The sequence below is a fragment of the Oryctolagus cuniculus genome, chromosome 3 (assembly GCF_051225735.1).
Source record: "Oryctolagus cuniculus isolate XC-2025 breed Fujian yellow rabbit chromosome 3, ASM5122573v1, whole genome shotgun sequence".
In the NCBI taxonomy this organism is placed as follows: Eukaryota; Metazoa; Chordata; class Mammalia; order Lagomorpha; family Leporidae; genus Oryctolagus; species Oryctolagus cuniculus.
Genome location: NC_142869.1, coordinates 39397184 through 39422095, shown reverse-complemented (window position 1 = coordinate 39422095; position 24912 = coordinate 39397184). Strand labels below are relative to the sequence as shown.

The 24912-nt window shown below is 43.5% G+C and overlaps 1 protein-coding gene across 4 annotated transcripts in view; it reads left to right on the top strand.

The window, feature by feature from the left end:
• Positions 1–24912, top strand: part of AOX3 (aldehyde oxidase 3) — a 129424-nt gene that overhangs the window by 39586 nt on the left and 64926 nt on the right. For all 4 annotated transcript variants that reach the window (XM_089328024.1, XM_089328022.1, XM_089328025.1 and 1 more), the window contains 7 exon segments: positions 1066–1235; positions 1867–1981; positions 6007–6129; positions 16200–16296; positions 18195–18319; positions 21414–21547; positions 23647–23734. In XM_089328024.1, the coding sequence (XP_089184150.1) occupies positions 1066–1235; positions 1867–1981; positions 6007–6129; positions 16200–16296; positions 18195–18319; positions 21414–21547; positions 23647–23734 (852 nt within the window).

Genomic DNA, 24912 nt, shown 5'->3' with positions numbered 1-24912 from the left:
CTGCAAGGAAGACATACGGTCCTATGCATTTGACTCCCAGGACCCCAAGCTAACCCCTACTGTCCACTCAGGACCCCAGGCTAGCCCCTCACTGTCTATCTAGACCCACAATGGGAGAGAGAACACAGCTCTGTTTAAATTTGCTCCCCAAAGTGGAGAGCCTGATTCTCCTACTGGCATCAATCAATCTCCTTGAGTTGGGCTGGTTGTTGGTTCCAGTTGGTTTACCAGATGGCAGAAAAGAACCTGTTGTTTGGTAAATTGCCTGAGGTTCATCCCCAGGATCACTGGGAGACATCTTCAGTGGACAGATTACCCAAAATTATGGGATGTAAGAACTGATACCTCTTAAAAGTCTCCCTGTGTGTGTCATGCCATTTGCCTTGAATGGTGGAAGATAAAACTTGATCTTCACACAGCCTCCAAATTCATAGCCCCGGATCAGCAGAAAGGGCTCTTCCCTTGGTTCACAAATGCTGCTCTAGCTGAAAAGCATGGCTCCAATCTCACATTGTCCTTTGCATGTTCAGGGAGTGTGGAGTCCAAAGAGCTTAAAACAAACACCCCTCCCAAACTACTTACTGAAGAACAGGGACTAGAACTCACCAGATGCTCATTGGGTCTTCCCTACTTCCCTGCCTGAAGGGAGACCTCACAGGGGCTACTTGTGTGGCTCCCTGTTTTAAGCTGACATTAACCATGAACATGGACTTTCACTGGTCAATAATGGGAAAGTCTAAAATATCCCCCTCAGATCTGTTCTATAAAACACTTAGGTTTTCTCGGAAAAGCAGGGCTTCCCACACACTCACTGCCACAGAGCCAGTTCTCACTCACGGTCCATCCCCACCTGCTTCATCTTCATCACACCTGCCCTGTCTGCTTCACACTGAATTGTAAGAGGAACAAGGAAAAGCCCACTTAAGTTGAACACACACTTTCTTGGAAAGGCTTGCCCCACCCAGAGTGGGGAAAGAGGTACCCAGGTTTTAGTGGGAGTTTCTGACTCATAAATACTCCTGCTTGATCAACTTGCTTTGTGTTTGTACTATTTCTTAAATGCAGCGTATGGATCCCCAGCAGCCCTCCCAAGACCCAGTGGGACGCCCCATCATGCATCAGTCAGGCATTAAACACGCCACAGGGGAGGCTGTATTCTGTGATGACATGCCTGCCTTGGCAGACGAACTCTTCCTGGCTGTGGTGACCAGCACCAGGCCGCATGCCAAAATCATGTAAGTAATAAAGGCAGGGTGAGAAGGCCGATGATGCCTGGCAGACAGGACGGGCGTAATTGTCTGTGAGCGACTGGTCCAGCACAGCTCACTGAGGCAATCTCAGCATATATCTTGATAAAATAAAATTAAAAGGAGGAAGAAGTCTGTGGGTTTGGGAATGGATCAAAGAGTAAACTCCCATCAGAAGGATTTGGCACCAGAGGGGCTGGCCTCTACTGTCTGAGAATGTAAAGGGGTGAGAACGACTTCTTCAGTCCATGAGATCCCAAAGAGCTATGGTTCCCTCCACCTTGTTTCTGGATGTTCATCTTCACAGGAGCCTGAGCTCCCCACTGTGCCATCCACTCAAGCTTTGTTTATGGAACCTCCAGGACACAATTCCCTGGACAATGAGAATAACACAGTGCTCTTCTGAGCACCCCCAATCTTGCCACTCTTTGCAGCCAGAGGATCCCATGTCATCATGTCCCAGAGCATTAACATACTTTTAATACACTTCCTGTTGGAGACTCACTTGGTAGTACTCATGTGAATTACAGTGGGGTGCTGGGAATTCCACATTCGCATGGAAAAGGGCCTTTTATCCTGTATCATGCTTGTCACATTTACAGTTTTATTTCCTCCCCAGTTCCATTGATGCCTCTGAGGCCCTGGCACTGCCTGGTGTCATCGATGTGATAACGGCGCAGGATGTTCCTGGTGAAAATGGCAGTGAGGAAGAAAGATTGTATGCACAGGATGAGGTAGTGCAAAAACAGTGCCTGAGATGCTGGCGGCATCTTAATCACAGGGGCGGCTGCTCTTCCTGGGTGCTATTTTTCAGGTGCCTTTGTGTACGGGATCATGTGCCATCCTGCCAACATCCTTAGGCTGTCTGTTTGTGCGAAGTCTCCTTTCAGAACACATTTAAGGCTATAAGAACCCTGTTAAATGGACACAGTTTTTGCTATTTTAAGAAAACAACATCAGTCACCTGCAAAAGTCAAGATGGTATCTGAGCAAAAACTCCAGCACGTGTCCCACGGAGACACCGGTGTGAACATCTAGACCCACACCAGATCACCTTCACAAGAGCTGTAGAAGCTGGGCCAGGGACTGTGGACAGTCTCTGGACTTGCCCCAATATCAGGCAGAGCCATGCACCTTGGTAAGAGATACTTGTTTGGGGGCTATCGCATCACCAGGCTCTGACAGACCTGGTGTGCTCCCCCAAATTTCATAGGGCCTGCTGTCTGTAAGACACAGGTGAGACTCACCCAAGGCCTGCCTGAGTAGCAACCTACAACTTTGGTCAGACAGCAAAGAAACACAGGAGTGTCTTGGAACTCCATGCCAGACTGATAAAACTCAGCATTAAGCAGATTCTAACAGTGTCTATCCATAGATCAGTGGCTGCAGACTGAGCCTGTGGGCCTGATTCAGTGCCCAGTGGAATTCTGTGGTCATGGTTGAGCAGTCTGATTAGCAGTAGCTAGTAGCTGCAGTACTGGGCAGTGAGCTCACCTGAGCAGCAGAATAGAGAGGCACAAATGAAGCCAGATTGCTAAAATCAATCCTTCAATGCACAAATAATCTTTACTCCAACAAGATCAAGAACTTTCAGGGAACCATGATCTCACCTAAAGAGCAAAATACGTTGCCAGAAACCAGTCCTCTAGAAACTGAAATTTCCGAATACTCATATGAAGGTTTCAAAATAACCATATTAAGGAAATGCAATGAAATTAAAGAGGACAAAGACAAATGATTCAGTGTTCTAACACTGAAGGTAGATTTGATAGAGAGATGGAAATAATTAAACAAAATTAATCAGAAATCCTTCAACTGAAAAATATATTAAGTGAAATTAAAAACATAGTAGAAGGCATCAGGAGCAGAATGAATCAGACAGAAGAAAAAATCAGTGAGTTCAAAGACAGGCTATTTAAAAATAGGAGAGAAAAAGGATCAAAAGGAATGAAGAAAGCTTATGGGATACATGGGATAGTGTGAAAAGAGTAAATATTCAAGTTATTGGTATTCAAGAAGGACTAGAGAATTCCAAAGGGGTAGAAAGCATATTCAAAAAGATAATGACAGAAAACTTCCTAAACATAGAGAAAGATACAGGGATACAGGTAGAGGAAGGTCAAAGGCCACTATTTTAACCCAGATTTTATTTTAACCCAGGTCAGATTTTAACCCAACCAAGTCTACTCCAAAACATATTGTAATCAAGTTCTATAAGGTTAAAGGTAAAGACAGAATTCTCAAAGCTGCAAGAGAATTTAAGCAAATAACACATAAAGGGGTCACAGTTTATCTGACTACAGACTTCTCAACAAAAGCCTTACAGGAGAGAGTGGAATGAGACTTCTGTAGACATGCAAGGACATACCATGTTCATGGATTAGAGGAATCAGTATCATTAAAATGTCATACTGCACAAAGCAATTTACAGATTCAATGAAATCTTGATAAAAATCTTAATGACATTTTTCACAGAACTAGAAAAAAACACTATTAAAATTTATATAGACTCACAAAAGACCCTGAATGGCCAAAGTACTCTTGATCACAATGGAAAAATAAAAAGATATTATATTACCTGACCTTAAAATATATTCTAAAGTTGCAATAATTTAAACAACATGGTATTACATAAAAACATATCCATAGACCAATGGAACAGAATAGAAATCCTGGAAGTAAGCCACATATCTGTAGTAAATTGATCTTTGACAAAGGTGCTAAGAACATGCATTGGAAAAAGGATAGTCTTTTAAATAAATGGTGCTTGGAAAATTGAATATACACATGCAGAAGAATGGAACTAGATCCTCCTTGTTCATCATTTACAAAAATCAGCTCAAATGGATTAAAGACCTAAATATGAGACCTGAAACTTTTAAACTATTAGAAGAAAACACTTCAGGACATGGGACTAGGCAAAGATTTCCTGGATTAGCCCTCAAAAGCACAGGAAATAAAAGGAAAAAAATAGACAAATGGTATTTCATCAAACTAAAGAGCTTTTTTAAAACAAAGAAAGCAATCAACAGAATGAGGAGACAACCCATAGTATAGTAAAAAAAAAAAATCTACAAGCTATATATCTGAGAAGAGGTTAATACTCAGGATATATGAAGAATTCATACAACTCAATAGCAAAAAAACCAAATGTTACTATTTTAAAATGAGCAATAGATCTAAATAGACATTTATCAAAGGAAGGCATAAATATGGCGAATAGGTAAATGAAAAAATACATAACATTACGAATCATCAGGCAAATGCAAAGCAAAACCACAATGAGATATCACCTCACTCCAGTGATATTGGCTGTTATCCAAAAGACAAATGTAACAAGCATTGGCTAAAATGTGGAAAAAAGGGAACACTTGGATGCTGTTGACAGAAATGTAAATTAGTACAGCCATTGTGGAAAACAGAATGGAGGTTCCTCAAAAAACCTAAAGATAGAACTACCATGTGCTTCAGCGATCTCACTTCTGGGTATATATCAAAGGGACATAAAATCCACCTTTCAAAGAGACATCTGCATTCCCTTGTTTATTGCAGCACTGTTCACAATAGCCAGGAGAGGAAAGCAGCCTCAGTGTCCATCAAACGATGAATGGATATTACTCAGCCATTAAAAGGGATGCAGTTTTGTCATTTGCAGCAACGTGGCTGGAACTGGAGATTAAGGAAAATAAGCCGAACACAGAAAGATAAATATCACATACCTCACTCATATGTGGAGTTTAAAAAAACTCGACCTCATAAATGCTGAAGATATAATATAGTGACCAGAGGCTGGGGAGGGAAGTGGGGAGGCAGAGGGATTGTGCAAGGTTGATTGATGGACACTAGGTGATAGCCAGATAGGAGTAAGAAGTTCTGGGGTTCTATTGCACAGTAGAGTGAAGATAGCCATTGTAATTTATTGTATATTTCTCTATAAACAAATGAAAAAATGTGATTTGGGGATGTTTTCACTCTAAGGAAATATATGTATCTTCTCCTTAACAAATGCTTAACCTTTAAATGTTAAATGCTTCACAGGATAAATATAGTTACTCTGGGCCGGCGCCGCGGCTCACTAGGCTAATCCTCCGCCTAGCGGCGCCGGCACACCGGGTTCTAGTCCCAGGCGGGGCGCCGGATTCTGTCCCGGTTGCCCCTCTTCCAGGCCAGCCCTCTGCTGTGGCCAGGGAGTGCAGTGGAGGATGGCCCAGGTGCTTGGGCCCTGCACCCCATGGGAGACCAGGAAAAGCACCTGGCTCCTGGCTCCTGCCATCGGATCAGCACGGTGTGCCGGCCGCAGCGCGCTGGCCGCGGCGGCCATTGGAGGGTGAACCAACGGCAAAGGAAGACCTTTCTCTCTGTCTCTCTCTCTCACTGTCCACTCTGCCTGTCAAAAAAAAAAATATATATATATATATATATATATATAGTTACTCTGGACATCGCACAATGTATACATGTAAGGAAACATCATATAGAACTAGACCGATGTGTGCAATTTTGTGTTTCTTAAGTTTTTGTTAAAATTTTTTAATTAAAGATGACAACATGGAGGCTTAGATGGTTTTAGCGAACTACCTAAGACCTTACAGCTAGTTGTGGTAGAGGTAATATTCCATCTCAGCCCTGTGCTCTACGGTACAGGTGAATTCTGCCACATTATCGCAGGACACGTCTGCAACAGTTCATGTTGACAAGGGATTGCTTGTTCTCATTTTTATTCCTTCCTGGCATGTTACTTGGTCCGTTTTTGCTACAGGTGATTTGTGTGGGTCAGATTGTCTGTGCTGTGGCTGCTGACTCGTACGCCCATGCCAAGCAAGCCACGAGAAAGGTGAAGATTGTGTACAAAGATGTGGAACCTGTGATTGTGAGCATTCAGGTAATGTCAGCATCTGCTGGTCTTTTGGTCATTTGTCAGTCTTGCCAGAAAGTTCCAAAGCATGTTGTGAAGCCCTTTCATCTTGTGACATTTTCCAGCTGCTATGCTGGTATCAGAGACCGGAAAGTCTATGAGGGTGCTTCCCAAAGGCCGTGGAAAGGTGTAGTTAAAGGTGATTTCATTGTGCTGGAAAACATTTGTGAACCCCGTGCAGGTTTTTCATAATACACACTTTCCACAAACTTCTTGAAGACCCCTACTATTTTCTCCTAAGAAACTCACATTGCCCTACTAGCTGGAAATGTGTCCTCTTAGCCCACAACAGATCTCTAGTTGTTCCCGTTGCCCCTAAGAACACTGGAAATACGATTGGGAAAGTTCCAAATTCCAAGGTTGGTATTGCCTCTCAGGTGGATTTTAACATTTTACATTTAAAATTCATTTTCCTTACCTCCTGTACAATGTTCCAGCTACCCTGGTCCTTTGTTGCCCTTAATTTTCTCTTTCCCTGTGTGCAACCAGTTCACTCTCATTTGAGTGTGGCCAGTGGCCTTTTTTTCTGAGCTTTTCTGCACTTTTTGCTGGGTTTCAAGGTAAAACTGCAGTGATTCCTTTTGTGCATCCTGGATATGTATGCTAAAGAGGGCAATAGCACAATTACCCAGAGAGGCCACAGGGAAAGAATTTATGTGCACTGTATTGGGCAGGCGGGGCAGCCCACTGGATACCCCCTGCTCCTTTACCTAAGAACAGAAACTGAAGATCTGTCCACAAATGAATACAGTGGAATCACCTCTCACTTAGGAACAGGTTCTTTATGAAAACAAAGAATGACCAGAATAAACCTTAATATACTACACCACTGGGTGGGGGGAAAGCCATTATAATTCATAAACTGTACTTTGGAAATTTATATTTACTAAATAAAAGTTTAAAAAAAATATACTACACTGCTATACCAAGACAAACCAAGACAAAAAGGACTAAAGATTGAAAGGTCAAAAGTGAAATCCAAAAAGTACAAGAATAAAGCATGGGAAAACTCCTTAATAATAATTTTAACAGTGAACCAAACTCTAAAGTTTATAAGAGAAAATATTAATTTGGCTGCATATAACAAAGAAAATTATAATAGTCAAAAGAAGCATTAATTGGGAAAATATTTGCGAACCATACTGTGATCAATAAGCCAAGTTCCTAAGTATATAAAGATTTCCTAGAAATTAGGAAGAAAAATCCAATAGAAAAGTGAGCAAAGAATACAAGGAGACAGAGCACAGAAAGAAAATACAAACAGCCCTTATATAGGAAAAGAGGTTTGATTTATGAATAACAAGAGAAATTTAAATTACAAGCTACAATGAAATGCCACAGTTAACTTATCAGATTGGCAAAAATACAAAAGTTTGACAATTCATACACTTGGCAAACTGTGGGAAAACCGGTGCTCTCTTATCTTGCCAGTAGAAGCATAAACTGGGAACAGCATATATGAAGGGAAATTTAGAAATAACCATTGAAATTCCAAACGTGTGTACCCTTTAACGAGCAATCCCACTCCGGGAATTTAGCATGCAGCTTAGCAGACCCAACTGCCAGATAATGTGTTTTACAAGTTCTTCTTTGCAGTGTAATTTATAGTCATAAAATACTGGAAACAACTCAAGAGTCCTTCGATGTATGCAGTGGAATCCTACGCAGCTGTATAAATTTTTTAAAGAATGAGGATGTTCTCTCTGCACAGAAATAGAAAATTCTCCAAGTTACACTGTCAAGTGAAAGGCAAAATGCAGAGAAATATGCAAAGTGGGGCATGTAGTACTACAGATTCCCACTTGCTTGTATCTGCAGAGAACCTCTATAACAGCACATGAAGAGTAGCAGTGGAGTGTACCTTTGGAGGGAGTGGGTGGAAACCAGACACAGGGACAGGCATGGACAGGGCAAAACTCACCAAATACATTCTGCTTCTGTTTCATTTTTTTAAAAAGATTGATTTATGTATTTAATTGAAAGACGGAGTGACAGAGGAGAGACAGAGAAAAAAGAGATCTTCCATCTGTTGTTTCACTCCCCAAATGGCTGCAAGAGCCAGGGCTGGGCCAGGCTAAAGCCAGGGGCCAGGGACTCCATCCTGGGTGGGAGACAGAGGAGTTGCAACTTCGGTAAATGTTGAGGTTCACAGTTTAGCTAAATAGTCCTATGATGAAGCTCCATTGTCTGTTGAACGCATTTCCTGACCTTTGCCAACCCCAGAGATACTGTCTGAAAAGAGAAGCTGTGCTCACTGGGCACCAGACATCATGTTTGAAATCTGTGCTGCCCGAGGCGGAGCCAAGATGGCGGAATAGTGAAGGCGCGCACCGATAGTCCGGGAAAATTTAGTTTAATAAAAGGGGAGTTACGGTAGCCTCAGAAAGAAGAACCAGGAAAATATTGCAGAGGAAACCCTTCTGGCTTGAGGGGTCGTGAATCGGAGGACCTACTGGAAGAACAAGGTCGCCCACCGCGCGGAAGCCGAGCCGCGGGACCGAGCCGCGGAAGCCAAGCCGCGGGACCGAGCTGCGCAAGCCGAGCCGTGGGACCGAGCCGCTGGAACGCGAGGTGAGCCTAGCCTCAATAGCCAGAGACACCGGCGGGCAAGCGGAGAGAGGAGACTGGAGGGAACGACCCCCGGGGTGGGGGGGAACTTTGCCAGGCTAACTGGAAGAGAGAGAGGGAAAAAAAAGGGAAAGGTGCTGGCACGGACACGGGTTTCTCTCTCTCCGCTCACCTCTCAAGGGCGAGCAAGACAAAGAGCAGGCGCCATCTTGGACATACGTCATAAGCAGAGCGACCTCAGGTCTGCACCAGCCCTGAGCCTAGCAGAAAAACCTGACTCTGGGCGGGGCGAATTAACAGGAGATTAGGACCTAGTAAATTTGTGGTGATACTGAACTGAGACTGTGAAAAAAGAGACGGTGGGGGAGAGAACTCACGGAATTCACGTGAGCACTCTCCAGAGACGCTATAATTCCGTAACTTTGGCAACCCAGTGGGAGACTGAAGGAGAATTTGAGCCCACTCTGAAGGCCGAACAGATTCCCTGTGTGGTCCTTGGGAAAGAGCATCTGATCTCTGGCTCCTGTGGGTATATCATTTGCCTGCTAACTACCTCCAACTTCGTTCAGCTGTGCAGAATAACTTCCCTTTTGAATCAAAAAAAAAAAAAGAGAGAGAGAGAGAGAGGTTTACCACGCCTAACCTGGGAGTGTCACCTTTGGCACACCAAACAGAGCTCTCAGGCCACACCCATCTAAAGCCCTAAGGCTCCATCAAAAACAGATAGTCCACTTAATCTAGAGTCATAGTATAACAAGAAAAAGCACCACAGTGAAGAAACCAAATATCTCCAATATGCCAAATAACAAACGCAAAAACCAAGGTAATAAAAACAAGGAAGTCACCATGAAGCCCTCAAATGAAAAAGACACCCCAATTCAAGATTATGAGGATGATGACATAGAAGAAATGCAAGAAGCAGATCTCAAAAAATTGATAAGAACATTAAGAAGTTCTCAAAAACAAATTCTTGAACTACAGAAATCCTTAATGGACAAGATAGAAAATCTCTCTCGTGAAAATGAAATATTAAGGAGGAATCAAAATGAAACGAAACAACTAGTACAACAGGAAACTGGGATAGTGACTGAAGTGAAGAATTCAATAGATCAAATGAAAAACACAATAGAGAGCCTTACAAACAGAATGGGTGAAGCAGAAGAGAGAATATCGGACTTAGAAGACAGAGAACAGGAAAGGATACAGTCAGACCAAAGAAAAGAAGAGGAAATTAGGATTCTAAAACATATTGTCGGGAATCTTCAGGATACCATTAAAAAACCCAACATTCGGGTTCTAGGAGTTCCTGAAGGCATGGAGAGGGAGAAAGGATTAGAAGGCCTTTTTAGTGAGATATTAGCAGAAAATTTCCCAGGTTTGGAGAAGGACAGAGAAATCCTAGTACAGGAAGCCCACAGAACCCCTAATAAACACGACCAAAAGAGATCCTCACCAAGACACGTTGTAATTAAACTCTCCACAGTGAAACATAAAGAAAAGATCCTAAAATGTGCAAGAGAGAAACGTCAGATTACTCTCAGAGGATCTCCAATCAGACTCACAGCTGACTTCTCATCAGAAACTCTACAAGCTAGGAGGGAATGGCGAGATATAGCCCAGGTACTAAGAGAGAACAACTGCCAGCCCAGAATATTATATCCTGCAAAGCTATCATTTGTGAATGAAGGTGAAATAAAGACTTTTCATAGCAAACAGAAATTGAAAGAATTTGTTGCCACTCGTCCAGCCCTGCAAAAGATGCTTAAAGACGTGTTACACACAGAAACAAAGAAACACGGTCATCAATATGAAAGAAGGTAAAGGAAGGAAACCAAGGAAGGAAAGCTCACAGCAAAAGATCACAGGGAATTCAAAGCATATATTAGAACTTATATTTGGCAAATGGCAGGGCAAAGTTACCACTTATCATTAGTCACATTGAACGTGAATGGCCTGAACTGTCCACTTAAAAGACACCGATTGGCTGACTGGGTTAAGAAACAAAACCCATCTATTTGCTGCTTACAAGAAACTCATCTTTCCAACAAAGATCCATACAGACTGAAAGTGAAAGGCTGGAAAAAGATATACCATGCCAACAGAAATGAAAAAAGAGCAGGCGTAGCCATCTTAATTTCAGACAACATAAACTTTACCACAAAAACCGTTAAGAGAGACAAAGAGGGACACTACATAATGATTAAGGGATCAATTCAACAGGAAGATATAACAATTATCAATGTATATGCACCTAACTACAGGGCACCGGTTTATCTAAAAGATTTGTTAACGGACTTAAAGGGAGACTTAGACCCCAATACAATAGTACTGGGGGACTTCAGTACTCCACTTTCAGAAATAGACAGATCAATAGGACAGAAGATCAACAAGGATACAGTAGATTTAAACGACACTATAGCCCAAATGGATCTAACAGATATATACAGAACTTTCAATCCTACAGCTAAAGATTTTACATTCTTCTCAGCAGTACATGGAACCTTCTCTAGGATTGACCACATACTAGGCCACAAAGCAAGTCTCAGCAAATTCAAAAGAATTAGAATCATACCATGCAGCTTCTCAGACCATAAAGGAATGAAGTTGGAAATTAGCAACTCAGGAATCCCTAGAGCATATGCAAACACATGGAGATTGAACAACATGCTCCTGAATGAACAATGGGTCATAGAAGAAATCAAAAGAGAAATCAAAAACTTTCTGGAAGTAAATGAGGATAACAGCACAACATACCAAAACTTATGGGACGCAGCAAAAGCAGTGTTAAGAGGAAAGTTTATATCAATAGGTGCCTACATCAAGAAATTGGAAAGGCACCAAATAGATGAGCTTTCAATTCACCTCAAGGATCTAGAAAACCTACAGCAAACCAGACCCAAATCTAGTAGGAGAAGAGAAATAATTAAAATCAGAGAAGAAATCAACAGGATTGAATCAAGAAAAACATTCCAAAAAATCAGCCAAACGAGGAGCTGGTTTTTTGAAAAAATAAACAAAATTGACACCCCATTGGCCCAACTAACTAAAAAAAGAAGAGAAAAGACCCAAATCAATAAAATCAGAGATGAAAAAGGAAACGTAACAACAGACACCACAGAAATAAAAAGAATCATCAGAAATTACTACAAGGACTTGTATGCCAGCAAACAGGGAAACCTATCAGAAATGGATAGATTCCTGGACACATGCAACCTACCTAAATTGAACCAGGAAGACATCGAAAACCTAAACAGACCCATAACTGAGACAGAAATTGAAACAGTAATAAAGGCCCTCCCAACAAAGAAAAGCCCAGGACCAGATGGATTCACTGCTGAATTCTACCAGACATTTAAAGAAGAACTAACTCCAATTCTTCTCAAACTATTCAGAACAATCGAAGAAGAGGGAATCCTCCCAAATTCTTTCTATGAAGCCAGCATCACCTTAATTCCTAAGCCGGAAAAAGATGCAGCACTGAAAGAGAATTACAGACCAATATCCCTGATGAACATAGATGCAAAAATCCTCAATAAAATTCTCGCCAATAGAATGCAACAACACATCAGAAAGATCATCCACCCAGACCAAGTGGGATTTATCCCTGGTATGCAGGGATGGTTTAATGTGCGCAAGACAATCAATGTGATACACCACATTAACAGACTGCAGAAGAAAAACCATATGATTCTCTCAATAGATGCCGAGAAAGCATTTGATAAAATACAACACCCGTTCATGATGAAAACTCTAAGCAAACTGGGTTTGGAAGGAACATTCCTCAATACAATCAAAGCAATCTATGAAAAACCCACAGCCAACATCCTATTGAATGGGGAAAAGTTGGAAGCATTTCCACTGAGATCTGGTACCAGACAGGGATGTCCACTCTCACCACTGCTATTCAATATAGTTCTGGAGGTTCTAGCCAGAGCTATTAGGCAAGAAAAAGAAATTAAAGGGATACAAATTGGGAAGGAAGAACTCAAACTATCCCTCTTTGCAGATGACATGATTCTTTATTTAGCAGACCCAAAGAACTCTACTAAGAGACTATTGGAACTCATAGAAGAGTTTGGCAAAGTAGCAGGGTATAAAATCAATGCACAAAAATCAACAGCCTTTGTATACACAGACAATGCCATGGCTGAGGAAGAACTTCTAAGATCAATCTAATTCACAATAGCTACAAAAACAATCAAATACCTTGGAATAAACTTAACCAAGGACGTTAAGGATCCCTACGATGAAAATTACAAAACCTTAAAGAAAGAAATAGAAGAGGATACCAAGAAATGGAAAAATCTTCCATGCTCATGGATTGGAAGAATCAATATCATCAAAATGTCCATTCTCCCAAAAGCAATTTATAAATTCAATGCAATACCAATCAAGATACCGAAGACCTTCTTCTCAGATCTGGAAAAATTGGTGCTGAAATTTATATGGAGGCACAAGAGACCTCGAATAGCTAAAGCAATCTTGTACAACAAAAACAAAGCCGGAGGCATCACAATACCAGATTTCAGGACATACTACAGGGCAGTGGTAATCAAAACAGCATGGTACTGGTACAGAAACAGATGGATAGACCAATGGAACAGAATTGAAACACCAGAAATCAACCCAAACATCTACAGCCAACTTATATTTGATCAAGGATCTAAAACCAATTCCTGGAGCAAGGACAGTCTATTCAATAAATGGTGCTGGGAAAACTGGATTTCCACGTGCAGAATCATGAAGCAAGACCCCTACCTTACACCTTACACAAAAATCCACTCAACATGGATTAAAGACCTAAATCTACGACCTGACACCATCAAGTTACTAGAGAACATTGGAGAAACCCTTCAAGATATTGGCACAGGCAAAGAATTTCTGGGAAAGACCCGGGAGGCACAGGCAGTCAAAGCCAAAATCAATTATTGGGATTGCATCAAATTGAGAAGTTTCTGTACTGCTAAAGAAACAGTCAGGAGAGTGAAGAGACAACCGACAGAATGGGAAAAAATATTTGCAAACTATGCAACAGATAAAGGGTTAATAACCAGAATCTACAAAGAGATCAAGAAACTCCACAAAAACAAAACCAACAACCCAATTAAGAGATGGGCCAAGGACCTCAATAGACATTTTTCAAAAGAGGAAATCCAAATGGCCAACAGGCACATGAAAAAATGTTCAAGGTCATTAGTAATCAGGGAAATGCAAATCAAAACCACAATGAGGTTTCACCTCACCCCAGTTAGAATGGCTCACATTCAGAAATCTACCAACAACAGATGCTGGCGAGGATGTGGGGAAAAAGGGACACTAACCCACTGTTGGTGGGAATGCAAACTGGTCAAACCACTATGGAAGTCAGTCTGGAGATTCCTCAGAAACCTGAAGATAACCCTACCGTTCGACCCAACCATCCCACTCCTTGGAATTTACCCAAAGGAATTTAAATTGGCAAACAAAAAAGCGGTCTGCACCCTAATGTTTATTGCAGCTCAATTCACAATAGCTAAGACCTGGAACCAACCTAAATGCCCATCAACGGTAGACTGGATAAAGAAATTATGGGATATGTACTCTTTAGAATACTATACCGCAGTAAGAAACAACGAAATCCAGTCATTTGCAACAAAATGGAGGAATCTGGAACACATTATGCTGAGTGAAGTAAGCCAGTCCCAAAGGGACAAATACCATATGTTCTCCCTGATCGGTGACAACTGACTGAACACCAAAAAAGAAACCTCCTGAAGTGAAATGGACACTATGAGAAATGGTGACTTGATCAGCATAGCCCTGACTGCTAATGGACAACTTAATACATTATCCCTCATAGTATTTTTTTTTGTCTGTTCTACTTAATATGACTGGTTTAATTCTGTAATTATCACACAGTTATTCTTAAGTGTTGAAAATTAACTGAAATGTGATCCCTGTTAAACATAAGAGTGGGAATAAGAGAGGGAAGAGATGTATAATTTGGGGCATGCTCGGGCTGACTTGCCCCAATTGGTAGAGTTGGAAACATACCAGGGGATTCCAATTCAATCCCATCAAGGTGGCATGTGCCAATGCCATCTCGCTATTCCAAGTGATCAATTTCAGTTCACAATTGATCATAATGAAAGGACTAAGAGTCAAAGGGAGCACATAAACAAGTCTAGTATCTGCTAACACCAACCGATAGAATAAATAAAGGGGAGAGTGATCCAACATGGGAAGTGAGATACTCAGCAGACTCATAGAATGGCGGATGTCCTAAATAGCACTCTGGCCTCAGAATCAGCCCTAAAGGCACTCGGATCTGGCTGAAAAGCCCATGAGAGTATTTCAGGCATGGAAAGCCAAGACACTCTGGCAAAAAGATCTCTGTGAGTGAGATCCCAGTGGAAAGAACAGGTCTTCAAAGAGGGAGGTGCCTTTCTCTGAAGGGAGGAGAGAACATCCACTTTGACTATGACCTTGTCTAAATAAGATAAGAGTCGGAGAACTCAAGGGGCTTCCATAGCCTTGGAAACTCATGACTGGTGCATAGGGAGATTACTGATGCCATAAACAGGAGTGTCAATTTGTAAAGTCAACAACAGGAGTCACTGTGCACTTACTCCTCATGTAGGATCTCTGTCCTTAACGTGCTGTACACTGAGGCTTAATGCTATAACGAGTACTCAAACAGTATATTTCACTTTGTGTTTCTATGGGGGTGCAAACGATTGAAATCTTTACTTAATGTACACTAAACTGATCTTCTGTAAAAAAAAAAAAAAAAAAAAAAGAAATTATCAATTCCCAACTTGACTCTCACTGGGATTAAACATGACAATAGGTCTGATCTGTTTTCATCATCATTTAAAAAAAATCATCTATTATTTTTCACTTTATGTTTCTGTGTGGGAGCAAACTGTTGAAATACTTACTTAAGGTATACTAAGCTGATCTTCTGTATATTAAGATAATTGAAAATGAATCTTGATGTGAATGGAAGGGGAGAGGGAGTGGGAAAGGGGAGGGTTGTGGGTGGGAGGGACGGTATGGGGGGGGAAGCCATTGTAACACATGAGTCGTACTTTGGAAATTTATATTCATTAAATAAAAGATAAAAAAAAAAAAGAAATCTGTGCTGCCCTAGGGGATTCTGGGATTGATAGTAAACACCAAATACGGTTTTCAGTGTGAGGGTTATGGAGGTGATCAACGTCAAAAATATTGAACTGGGCAGGGGCTGGTGCTGTGGCGTGGCGGGTAAAGCCGCCATCTGCAGTGCCAGCATCCCATATGGGCACTGCTTCCGGCCATTGTGGCCATCTGGGGAGTGAACCAGCAGGTGGAAAACCAATCTCTCTCTCTCTGCCTCTCCTCTCTCTGTGTAACTCTGACTTTCAAGTGGATAAATAAATTTTTAAAAAATTTTTAAAATATTGAATTGGGCAACATGGGTAATATTTTGTATTTGTTACTTCCCACAGGATGCAATAAAACACAAATCATTCATTGGTCCTGAAAAGAAACTAGAACAAGGAGATGTTGAGAAGGCATTTCAAGCTGTTGATCAAATCATTGAAGGTAAATTCATGAATCCCTTTTTATCATGGGGCTTTTTAATACATGAATGCTGCTTGGATCAAGACGACACTTCTGTAGAACTTGGGTGAAGCTGATGCATCTTAATTCTCATGGAACTTAGTAAAGAGATGAACAGTCCAGAACATCAGATTCAGAGAGGAGGGGAAAGTTTGTGAAGGGCCTTGATTTCCCCCAAATTATACTGATTCCGTGGAGCAGCTCTTCAGTGCACCTGGCAGTGCAGTTTGGATAGAAAATAGAAAAGTGGCAAAGAATGCAAGCACACAGAGCCCACGAAGAAAACATAAACAGCCCTTACGTAGGAAGAGATGTTTGATGTGAGGTCCAAGAGGCCAGCAGACATACACAGGGCACTGGCCAGAGGCAGTTAGAAAGGAATTCTGCGCGGGAGGGCAGTGGAGGATGGCCCAAGTGCTTGGGCCCCTGCACCCTCGTGGGAGACCAGGGAGAAGCACCTGGCTCCTGGCTTCAGATCTGTGCAACGCTGGCCATAGGTGCCATTTGGGGGGTGAACCAACGGAAGGAAGACCTTTCTCTCTGTCTCTCTCTCTCACTGTCTATAGCTCTATCTGTCAAATAAATAAATAAATAAATAAATAAATAAATAAGGAATTCTGTGGTTGAAGATGTGGGGTCCCATGAGAGAAACTATCAGAGTCAACAAAGTCACCGAAGGGGAGAATGACATCTAAAAAAATCCATTTAACAAACTTGGTGGCTTCAACAAGTTCATGGGAAATAGAATTAAAAGATAATCTTAAGTTGGTGCAGAAACATTTTGAAATCCATAAATATAAGAAGTCTTCAAAAAGCTCATAAAATGCATACTATGAGAAAACTGTATTTTTTAAAAAAAATTTGCACCAAAATAAACATCTTTTAATTTCATTTTTCTGCAGTCTTCTTAAAAGTATCTATTTTATATATTTGAAAGGGGCCATGACAAAATCTTCAGCAACATGTTCACTTGGAGTTAGTATTAAATTCCCAGACTTCTATCTTCTAGAGAACTATAACTGGACAAACCTAATGATCTCAAGGTTTACATCCTGAATATGAGTTCAAGGGCTACCCAAAGACATTTCTGAAAACCAAGTCAATTTGCAATTATATTCATAGGTTGATCATTAAGTGCTTTGCCACACCTCTCAACACCACCATCTGCTTCCTGTGTGCAAGCAAACTTTATTTTTAAAACTGATTAGTCATGGGTTTCTGAAATTTTTACTTCCTACATGACTGAAATTTTGGGGAGAAAGTATATATTTTCATTCTCCCCTCCTTTCCCACACCCTTGCTCTCACATACACCCATTAGTCTGCACCATTGAGGTCCCTGTGGTTTTCAATGAAATCTCAGCTCAATGGGTGCTGAGTGGGAGATTTGTGGTTAATCTTTTTAGCAAATAGATTAAAAAAACAAATGGCTGATTGGGTGTCACTGTTGCAATGCAAGTTTCTGTGTGTTGCATAAAATCAGCCCTGCCCCAGGCAGTGTCATTACAGAAATGGATTCGCCCTCCGGTAAGACGAGCTCAGTCTTTACTCTCACTTGATGGCTGTTGTTGCTCAAGTCAATAATGGTTTCCAGCTCTTGAGAACACACCAAAGTGGACAGGTAGGGAAAGAGAGCCTAAAGCCTGGGAGCTTTTTAAATTGCATTTCGTTGTCAGTTATCTTGTATATAATAACAGCTGTCCGTGGGAATTTGGCAGCCTATAAAAATGATCCTTTGAAATCAAGGCAGGAACTCGATGTTATTCCCATGAGCTGGAAGAAAATAATATGACAATGTAGTAAAATGTGCTGCATGCTTTTTCAAATATTCCAATGGAGTGTCTCTGAAAACAAGAGCCTCACCTGCTGCTGTGTTTAAAGGGGAAGTACACTTTGGAGGACAGGAGCATTTCTACCTGGAGACGCAAAGTGTGCGCGTGGTGCCAAAGGCGGAGGATGCAGAGATGGACGTCTACGTGTCAAGCCAGGATGCAGCCTTTACACAGGTGGGCCCTTTTCCCATCAGGACTTTCTGTGTCACAGTCATGGTGCTTGCAAATGGAGTGCTGTCATTTTCCTGACGTTTAGTGGTGGAACCCAGACAGTGAGGTCATCTTTAGCCAATGGTTGAACATCAGCATAGAGGAAAGGCTCAGCCCTGATTTTCATGTTTCCTCCGGTCTTCTACAAGAATCCACTCCCTACCTCTCATGATGATTGCCTCCTACTTCATTTGTTCAAAAACCAAGCCCGTCGGTGTGAATGGCCCCATCACCATCTTCCCTCCCTACTCCTGCCTCATTCAGTCTCTCCCTCCCGTGCTGATCAACACTTACACCTGCACCTGCACCCGAGGCCCACCTTGCCACCCCTCATTGTTCCTGCTCAGTCCTACACCCTTGACGTTGTCTCGTCACTGCACCACTCTGAGCCGGCTGTGAACTCAGCCTTCTTCAAGACCCTTCCTTCACTGTGCTTCTCCTGCACCTGTTGCTTCTGTCTCCTTCCCTTCTGAGACTGGTTTTTTCCCCACTTTTTTTTAAAGATTTATTTATTTTATCTGAAAGGCAGAGAGAGAGAAAGACAGAGAGAGAGAGAGAGAGAGAGAGAGAGAGAGGGAGGTCTTCCATCCACTGGTTCACTCCCCAAATGGCCACAATGGCTGGAGCTGTGCTGATCTGAAGCCAGGAGCCAGCAGCTTTCTCTGGGTCTCCCACACGGGTGTAGAGGCCCAAGGACTTGGGCCATCTTCTTCTGCTTTCCCAGGCTTCTAGTAGGGAGCTGGATTGGGAGTGAAACAGCCAGAACTCAAACCAGCACCCATATGGGATGCCTGCACTGTAGGCCGTGGCTTAACCCGCTACACCACAGCACAGCCCCATTATAACCATTGCCTACACTCTACTTCCTTACTTCCCATTTATGCTTTAATTCAGTTCTTCAACCAAGAAGCCTACTAGATCTCAAATCCAAGAGATTTTTTTCTGTCTTTTCTGGAAGCTCCTGCTGCCTTCCACCCTGCAGACCATGTGGTCCTTGAAATTCACACTCCCTTGGTTTGTCTGATGCTACACTCATAATTCTGCTTGTCCTTTTTGCTCCTTCTGTAATTCCCCCGTGGGCTCCTCCATCTCTGCCTGGACTTATTGTTCTTTGGTGAACCTACACCACATTGAAAGTCGAATAAAAATATGTGTCTTTCTCCCAAGATTAAAATGTCCTGTATAAGCAACACTATCAGCTGGAAAAACTTCCCCCAAGTCTAAACAGGTTAGCACAGCCAAGCCTGATTTCTTGGTTGGGCCAAGTCCCACATGGGTATTCTCTTGGCAGCTCTCCTCCAAGGGAGACCCAGAGATCTGCCTCCTACCGTTGCCTCATCTTTCCCTGCCCTGTACGTGCTGAGAATTAGCCACTAAAATCGATAGCCCTGGTCTTTCCTCTGAAGATCCAACTCTTGCATCTGAGATATTTCATTTGGCCATGGACACTTCAAAATCAATAAGCCAAAGCTCTAATAATCATCTTTTTTAAATTAGTTTTTTTATTTTGTTTTGACCTTCAAGGATGACCTTATCTATATATATACCTGTAAGTAGACAGAAAGCCAAATGACATTCCTCTTATTGTTGTTGTTGTTGTTTTAACTCATTTTCATTTTATTTGAAAGCCAGGGAGACAGAGACAGAGATCTTCCATCTGCTGGTTCACTCCCCAAATGCCTACAACAGTTGGGCCTGGGCCAAGCTGAAGCCCGGAGCCTGGAATTCCAGCCAGGTTTCCCACATGGGTAGCAGGGACCCAAGTACTTGTGCCGTCACCTGCTCCCTCCCAGGATGCGCATTAGCATGACGCTGGAATCAGGAATGGAGTCAGTATTCAGACTCAGGCACTCTGGGATGTGAACATCCTAAGCTGTATCTTATCTGTGTACCAAGTGCCCAATCACCAAGAAGCACTCCTAAGGGTTCACCCTTACTTCCTGCTACAGCCATGGCGTCCCATGAAGCACCCCTCGGCTCTACTTTCTCCTTCTCCATTCCAAGTGTGAGCAGGTTGTAACATTCTGTGACAGGGCCACGGTCCACCCAGCGAGGCAGGAGGAAATATTCCCTGATTGACTTTGATATCTGACTTAACCATGGATCCTTGACTGAACAGATACATGTCACCTATGTCAACAATGGGAATTGCCTCAAGAATTTTATTTATTTATTTAGAAAGACAGAGAGAGAGAGAGAGAGAGGGAGAGATTGGTCTTCCACCTGCTGGTTCACTCCCCAGATGGCTGCAGCAGTCAGGGCTGGGCCAGGCCAAAGCCAGAACTCCATCTAGGTTCCCACATGAATGGACTCCCAGGCACACTAGCAGGGAGCTGAATTGGAAGTGGAGCATCCAGGACATGAACTGGCACCCACATGGGATGGTAGCATCCCAGGCCGCAGCTTTACCCACTGCACCTCGACATCAGCTCCTAGGGAGTTGTCTTTCTTTAAACGTCCTCCCACCCGCTCCTGCAGAGTTTACCATCACTGCTTCTCACCTGCTGCAGTCAGGGGTCATTACCAGCTTCCCTCTGGCCCGGCTGCTTACACACCAGCGCCTTCCCTGGGTTAGCTGCAGGCCCAAGCTTATCTTGATGTGCTGCAGACGGCTGAGCAGCTCTGCCTGCCTGATGCAGGATCATTGTGCTGGTTTCCCTCTGGGTGGTGTGTAGCTCCCTCTAACTGCCCTTCCTGCCTGCTCACTTAGCCGAGGTATTGGTGGTGGGCTCTAACAGGTAGGAGCCTCTTTGGGGAACAGGTGCTGTGAGCAGCTCAGTGTGATCACTGTGGTTGTGTTTTGTCATCTGATCTACAACGGACACATTTTGAAATGCAATGCCAATTCGTCCCTTCACCTTGGGCTTTGCAGGTTTTTCTCCAGCCTCTCTCCCAGAATACGTGAAGAAATGAATTCCTCTAGTCTCTCCTCCAAAACAGATAAATGCATGTATTTTTATTCTGGGCTCTGGGGAAGCTGAGAATACATTTCTTTTTTGAAGCTCTTGTGTGCCATGTGTGTTTCGGGGCCTGTAACCGATCCATGGTTCACTTGCAGGAAATGGTGGCTTGTGCCTTGGGCATTCCAAAGAACAGGATCAACTGCCACGTGAGAAGGGTCGGCGGGGCTTTCGGAGGGAAATCGAGCAAGCCTGGGCTCCTGGCAGCAGTGGCAGCTGTGGCGGCAAACAAGTGAGTGTGAGGCGTGGGTCCTCCGCCCTCCGATCCTACATGAGATTTCTCAAAAGATACTTGAAGTCCAAAGCCAAGGGCCTGCTGTCCCCATCCAGGCCTAACTAATGAGGGCCATTGCCAAACGGCCCAGAGTTGGGCACGCTTCCCCTGGAACTTTCAACCCGAATCAGCAGTGGTGCATGGATTCTACTTCACTGCCCTCTCTGTAATTTCAGCCTAAAATCCTTCCTATTGCTCTACAACAAAGAAAAAAGAGTAAGTGGAGCAGGCGATTTGATCACTCCACAGTATTTATGGACAGGAGCAGAACTCCATCGTCTACATTGGTAGAACTGTCGCTCCCCCTCTTCGTGGAGGAGCAACACAAGACCCTGCGCTGTTCTTTCGTCTGCTCGGCCCTCCCCGGGTTTGCTGCTGGTTCTTCCCGGGTTGGCTACTATCCCTTCCACCTCCGTGGAAGGGCAGTTCCCCCGGCCACATTCCCCACTTCCGCAGGGGAGCGGCACACCGCCGGCCGGCTCGCTCGGGGGCTGCACGGGTGTTCCTTCAGCTAGATGCTCCCCCTTAGATGTTCCTGGTGCATGCCGTCTCTCTCCTCCTTTATAGTCCTCCTCCGCCAATCCTAACTCGGCTGCCCACACGCCGAGTACGCTGCTCTCCTCCAATCAGGAGCAAGTCCTACAGTTTATTAGCTGAACTGGAGGCAGCTGTGCGGAAGCTGTTTACTTCTCTCCCAGCGCCATATTGTGGGAGAGCAGATGCATAGAATAAGTCTTAATTCCAGTAACTCAGTCCAGTCCGGGCTGCTCCCCACAAGAACCAAACAGGACACTAAGACCTTGCCTTGGCTAGCTCACTCTTTGTTAAGGAAGAGGCCACCTCATAGCACATTAGCAAGTAATGTATTTATAAGGCTACTCGAGAAACTGCTGTGCTTCCTGGAAGAGCTATATGGCTAGCAGACAGGAGATGGAGAAAGATGCTCTCCTTCAAATACCCATTTGAACCTTTTCAATTATGTAACATGTGCCTGTGCACAGAAATAGATGACTTTTTAAAGGAATGTATAACCATTACTCATGCACACAGTTAGTAAGACTTCTGAAATGGTGCTGGAGGGAGCAAATCATAAATTCTGCCTCACTGAACAGACCAGATGTTCTCAGGTAACCCAGCACCTTAGCACATACATGTACACACACACATAACACACACACAACACATTGTGTTCTAGAAAAGAAAATAATTGCAAAGGCATGAAGCATCTGTTGTATTTTAGTGGTCCAGACCAAATTCCCAGTAGATTGTGATTCCAGGACTTTCCTAAAGGAGGTCATCTTAAGTGGGGTATTGGAAGAAGAGCAAGGTAAGGTAACTCTCAAGATGCTGAAGGGAGGCTGTCATGGGTTTTGTGTGTGGGTGTCATGATCAAGTGATGTTTCCTTAGAAGGTGGCCTCTGCTGCTCTTCTGGGGCAGGCTGGAGGTGGTAATGGCCAAAGAAGGCTTCAGATTCCAACAACCCCAACCGTCTGGCTCAGGCAGGAGAACGTCTGGAATCCTAGAAATGTGGGAGAAGAACTAAATAGCAGGGCTTGAAGATGAATTAGTATTTATATGAAGCATGTAAGAAATTAAGGCTCAGAGCTGAACCTGCGGGACAGTTCATGAACTGTTCATTGACACCATTAACAAGAGAAGAGTCTGCTCATGAAAGCTAATAATGAAGGAAACAGAGATCTCTGACATAATTTCCTAACTACTTAGAGTAAATCCAATGAACAGCTGTTGACCACTCTTAAAAACTGAGGGTTATACACAAAAGCAATCACAAAAAAGTCACTTTATTATGAGGCCTAAGGCAGATCAACAGAAAAGGAACTTGTTAAACATGCAAATAGTTGCCTAGTTGCCCCGTTTATCATGAAAAAGCAAGTAATTCCTAGTCTTCTACCTAACCTCCTCCCCTTGGGAGCAGTTCTACTCTTTGTCTCTTATTTGTGTAGTCAAGGGGTTGATGATGATTCTAGAACATTCCCAACACCTGAACCTAAAATCGCAAATCATTTAAAAATGTGATTCTATTTCCTCTCTCCAGGACTGGCTGCCCAGTGCGTTTTGTTCTCGAGCGTGGGGACGACATGTTGATCACTGGAGGACGCCACCCATTACTGGGGAAATACAAGGTGAGTGGAGGGGCAAGTCAATGCAGGCAGCGCACACCCAGGAGTCACTGACCAGCAGTCTCAAGTACCCACAGAGCCCGGGGCTCGCCCTCCCCAGCTGACTGCTGTCCCTTCCTACCGAGCCTCAGCACTGCACTCTGTGACACTTGAGTCAGGGCACGTAAAAGGAGTAGGAATCGTGACGTGGGGAATGGGAGAGAGGCTCAGAGCAAGGCAAAAGTGGGAGCAGAAGCGCTGGCACCTGCTGCCCTTGCAGTGTCTGAGGGCCTCTGGAATCCAGATGCGTAGGATTTGGGCTGACACTTGTCAAAGCTTGGTTCATCCCATGCATTCATAATCCAGCTACACAAAGGCTTCCAACTTGCTGAAGGGCACTCTTCCAACCGCTTAGAAGGGAACAGAATTTATTGCTATTAAATAAAGGGTAAAATAAGCGTCACAAAACTCAGACACAAAAACTCGGGCTTTTCAGCCCATAAGACAAGACCTTTGGTTTCTTCATTTCTCACTCCACTGTGGACTAGAAATCCCTGCTCAGCCATCGAGTCTTCCAGAAGACCTCCCTCCTCCCACCCCGGCTGACCCTGAGTGTGCTACAGAGCTCATTGGTTTGGCATCATAGTTACCAAGTGCTTCTGGAGTGCCAGGTGCTGTCCAACTCTTTACTTCCCAGATACCGGGTGCAGACTTCTAACCTTGAGCATCTCACCAAGAATGAACTGACCGGTATCAACCCCATTTTCCTGCGGGACTTCTGGCTTCTTGGAGCGGCAGTAGTGGTGGGAGAGAGGGGGTCCTATCTCTGTATTTCCATTTCCCTAGAACCTAGCACAAATGAGGTGCCCAACAAATGCGTGCCATAAGGAAGTACACAGCAGGTAGCCATCTGTGGAGGAGGTGTGTAGTCAGGCAAAAAGAGGTCAGACAAGCTCCTCCTTGAAGTGATCCATCATTCCTTATTCCTTCTCCTTTCTCACTCCTGCTCCTCCCCTGCAGCCCATACCTGGGGTCGCTGGACGCAGGGTTCTCTCCCTTTCTTCTTCCCTCCCCAACAGCTGCTACGACCACATCAGAGCTCCCTGACACTGACCCTAGCTGCAAAGCCGTCTTCAGGACTAGGAAGCCCAGACCCCAGCCCAGCCCACCCAGGAATTGCCCCTCCTCAAATTTCTGAAGAA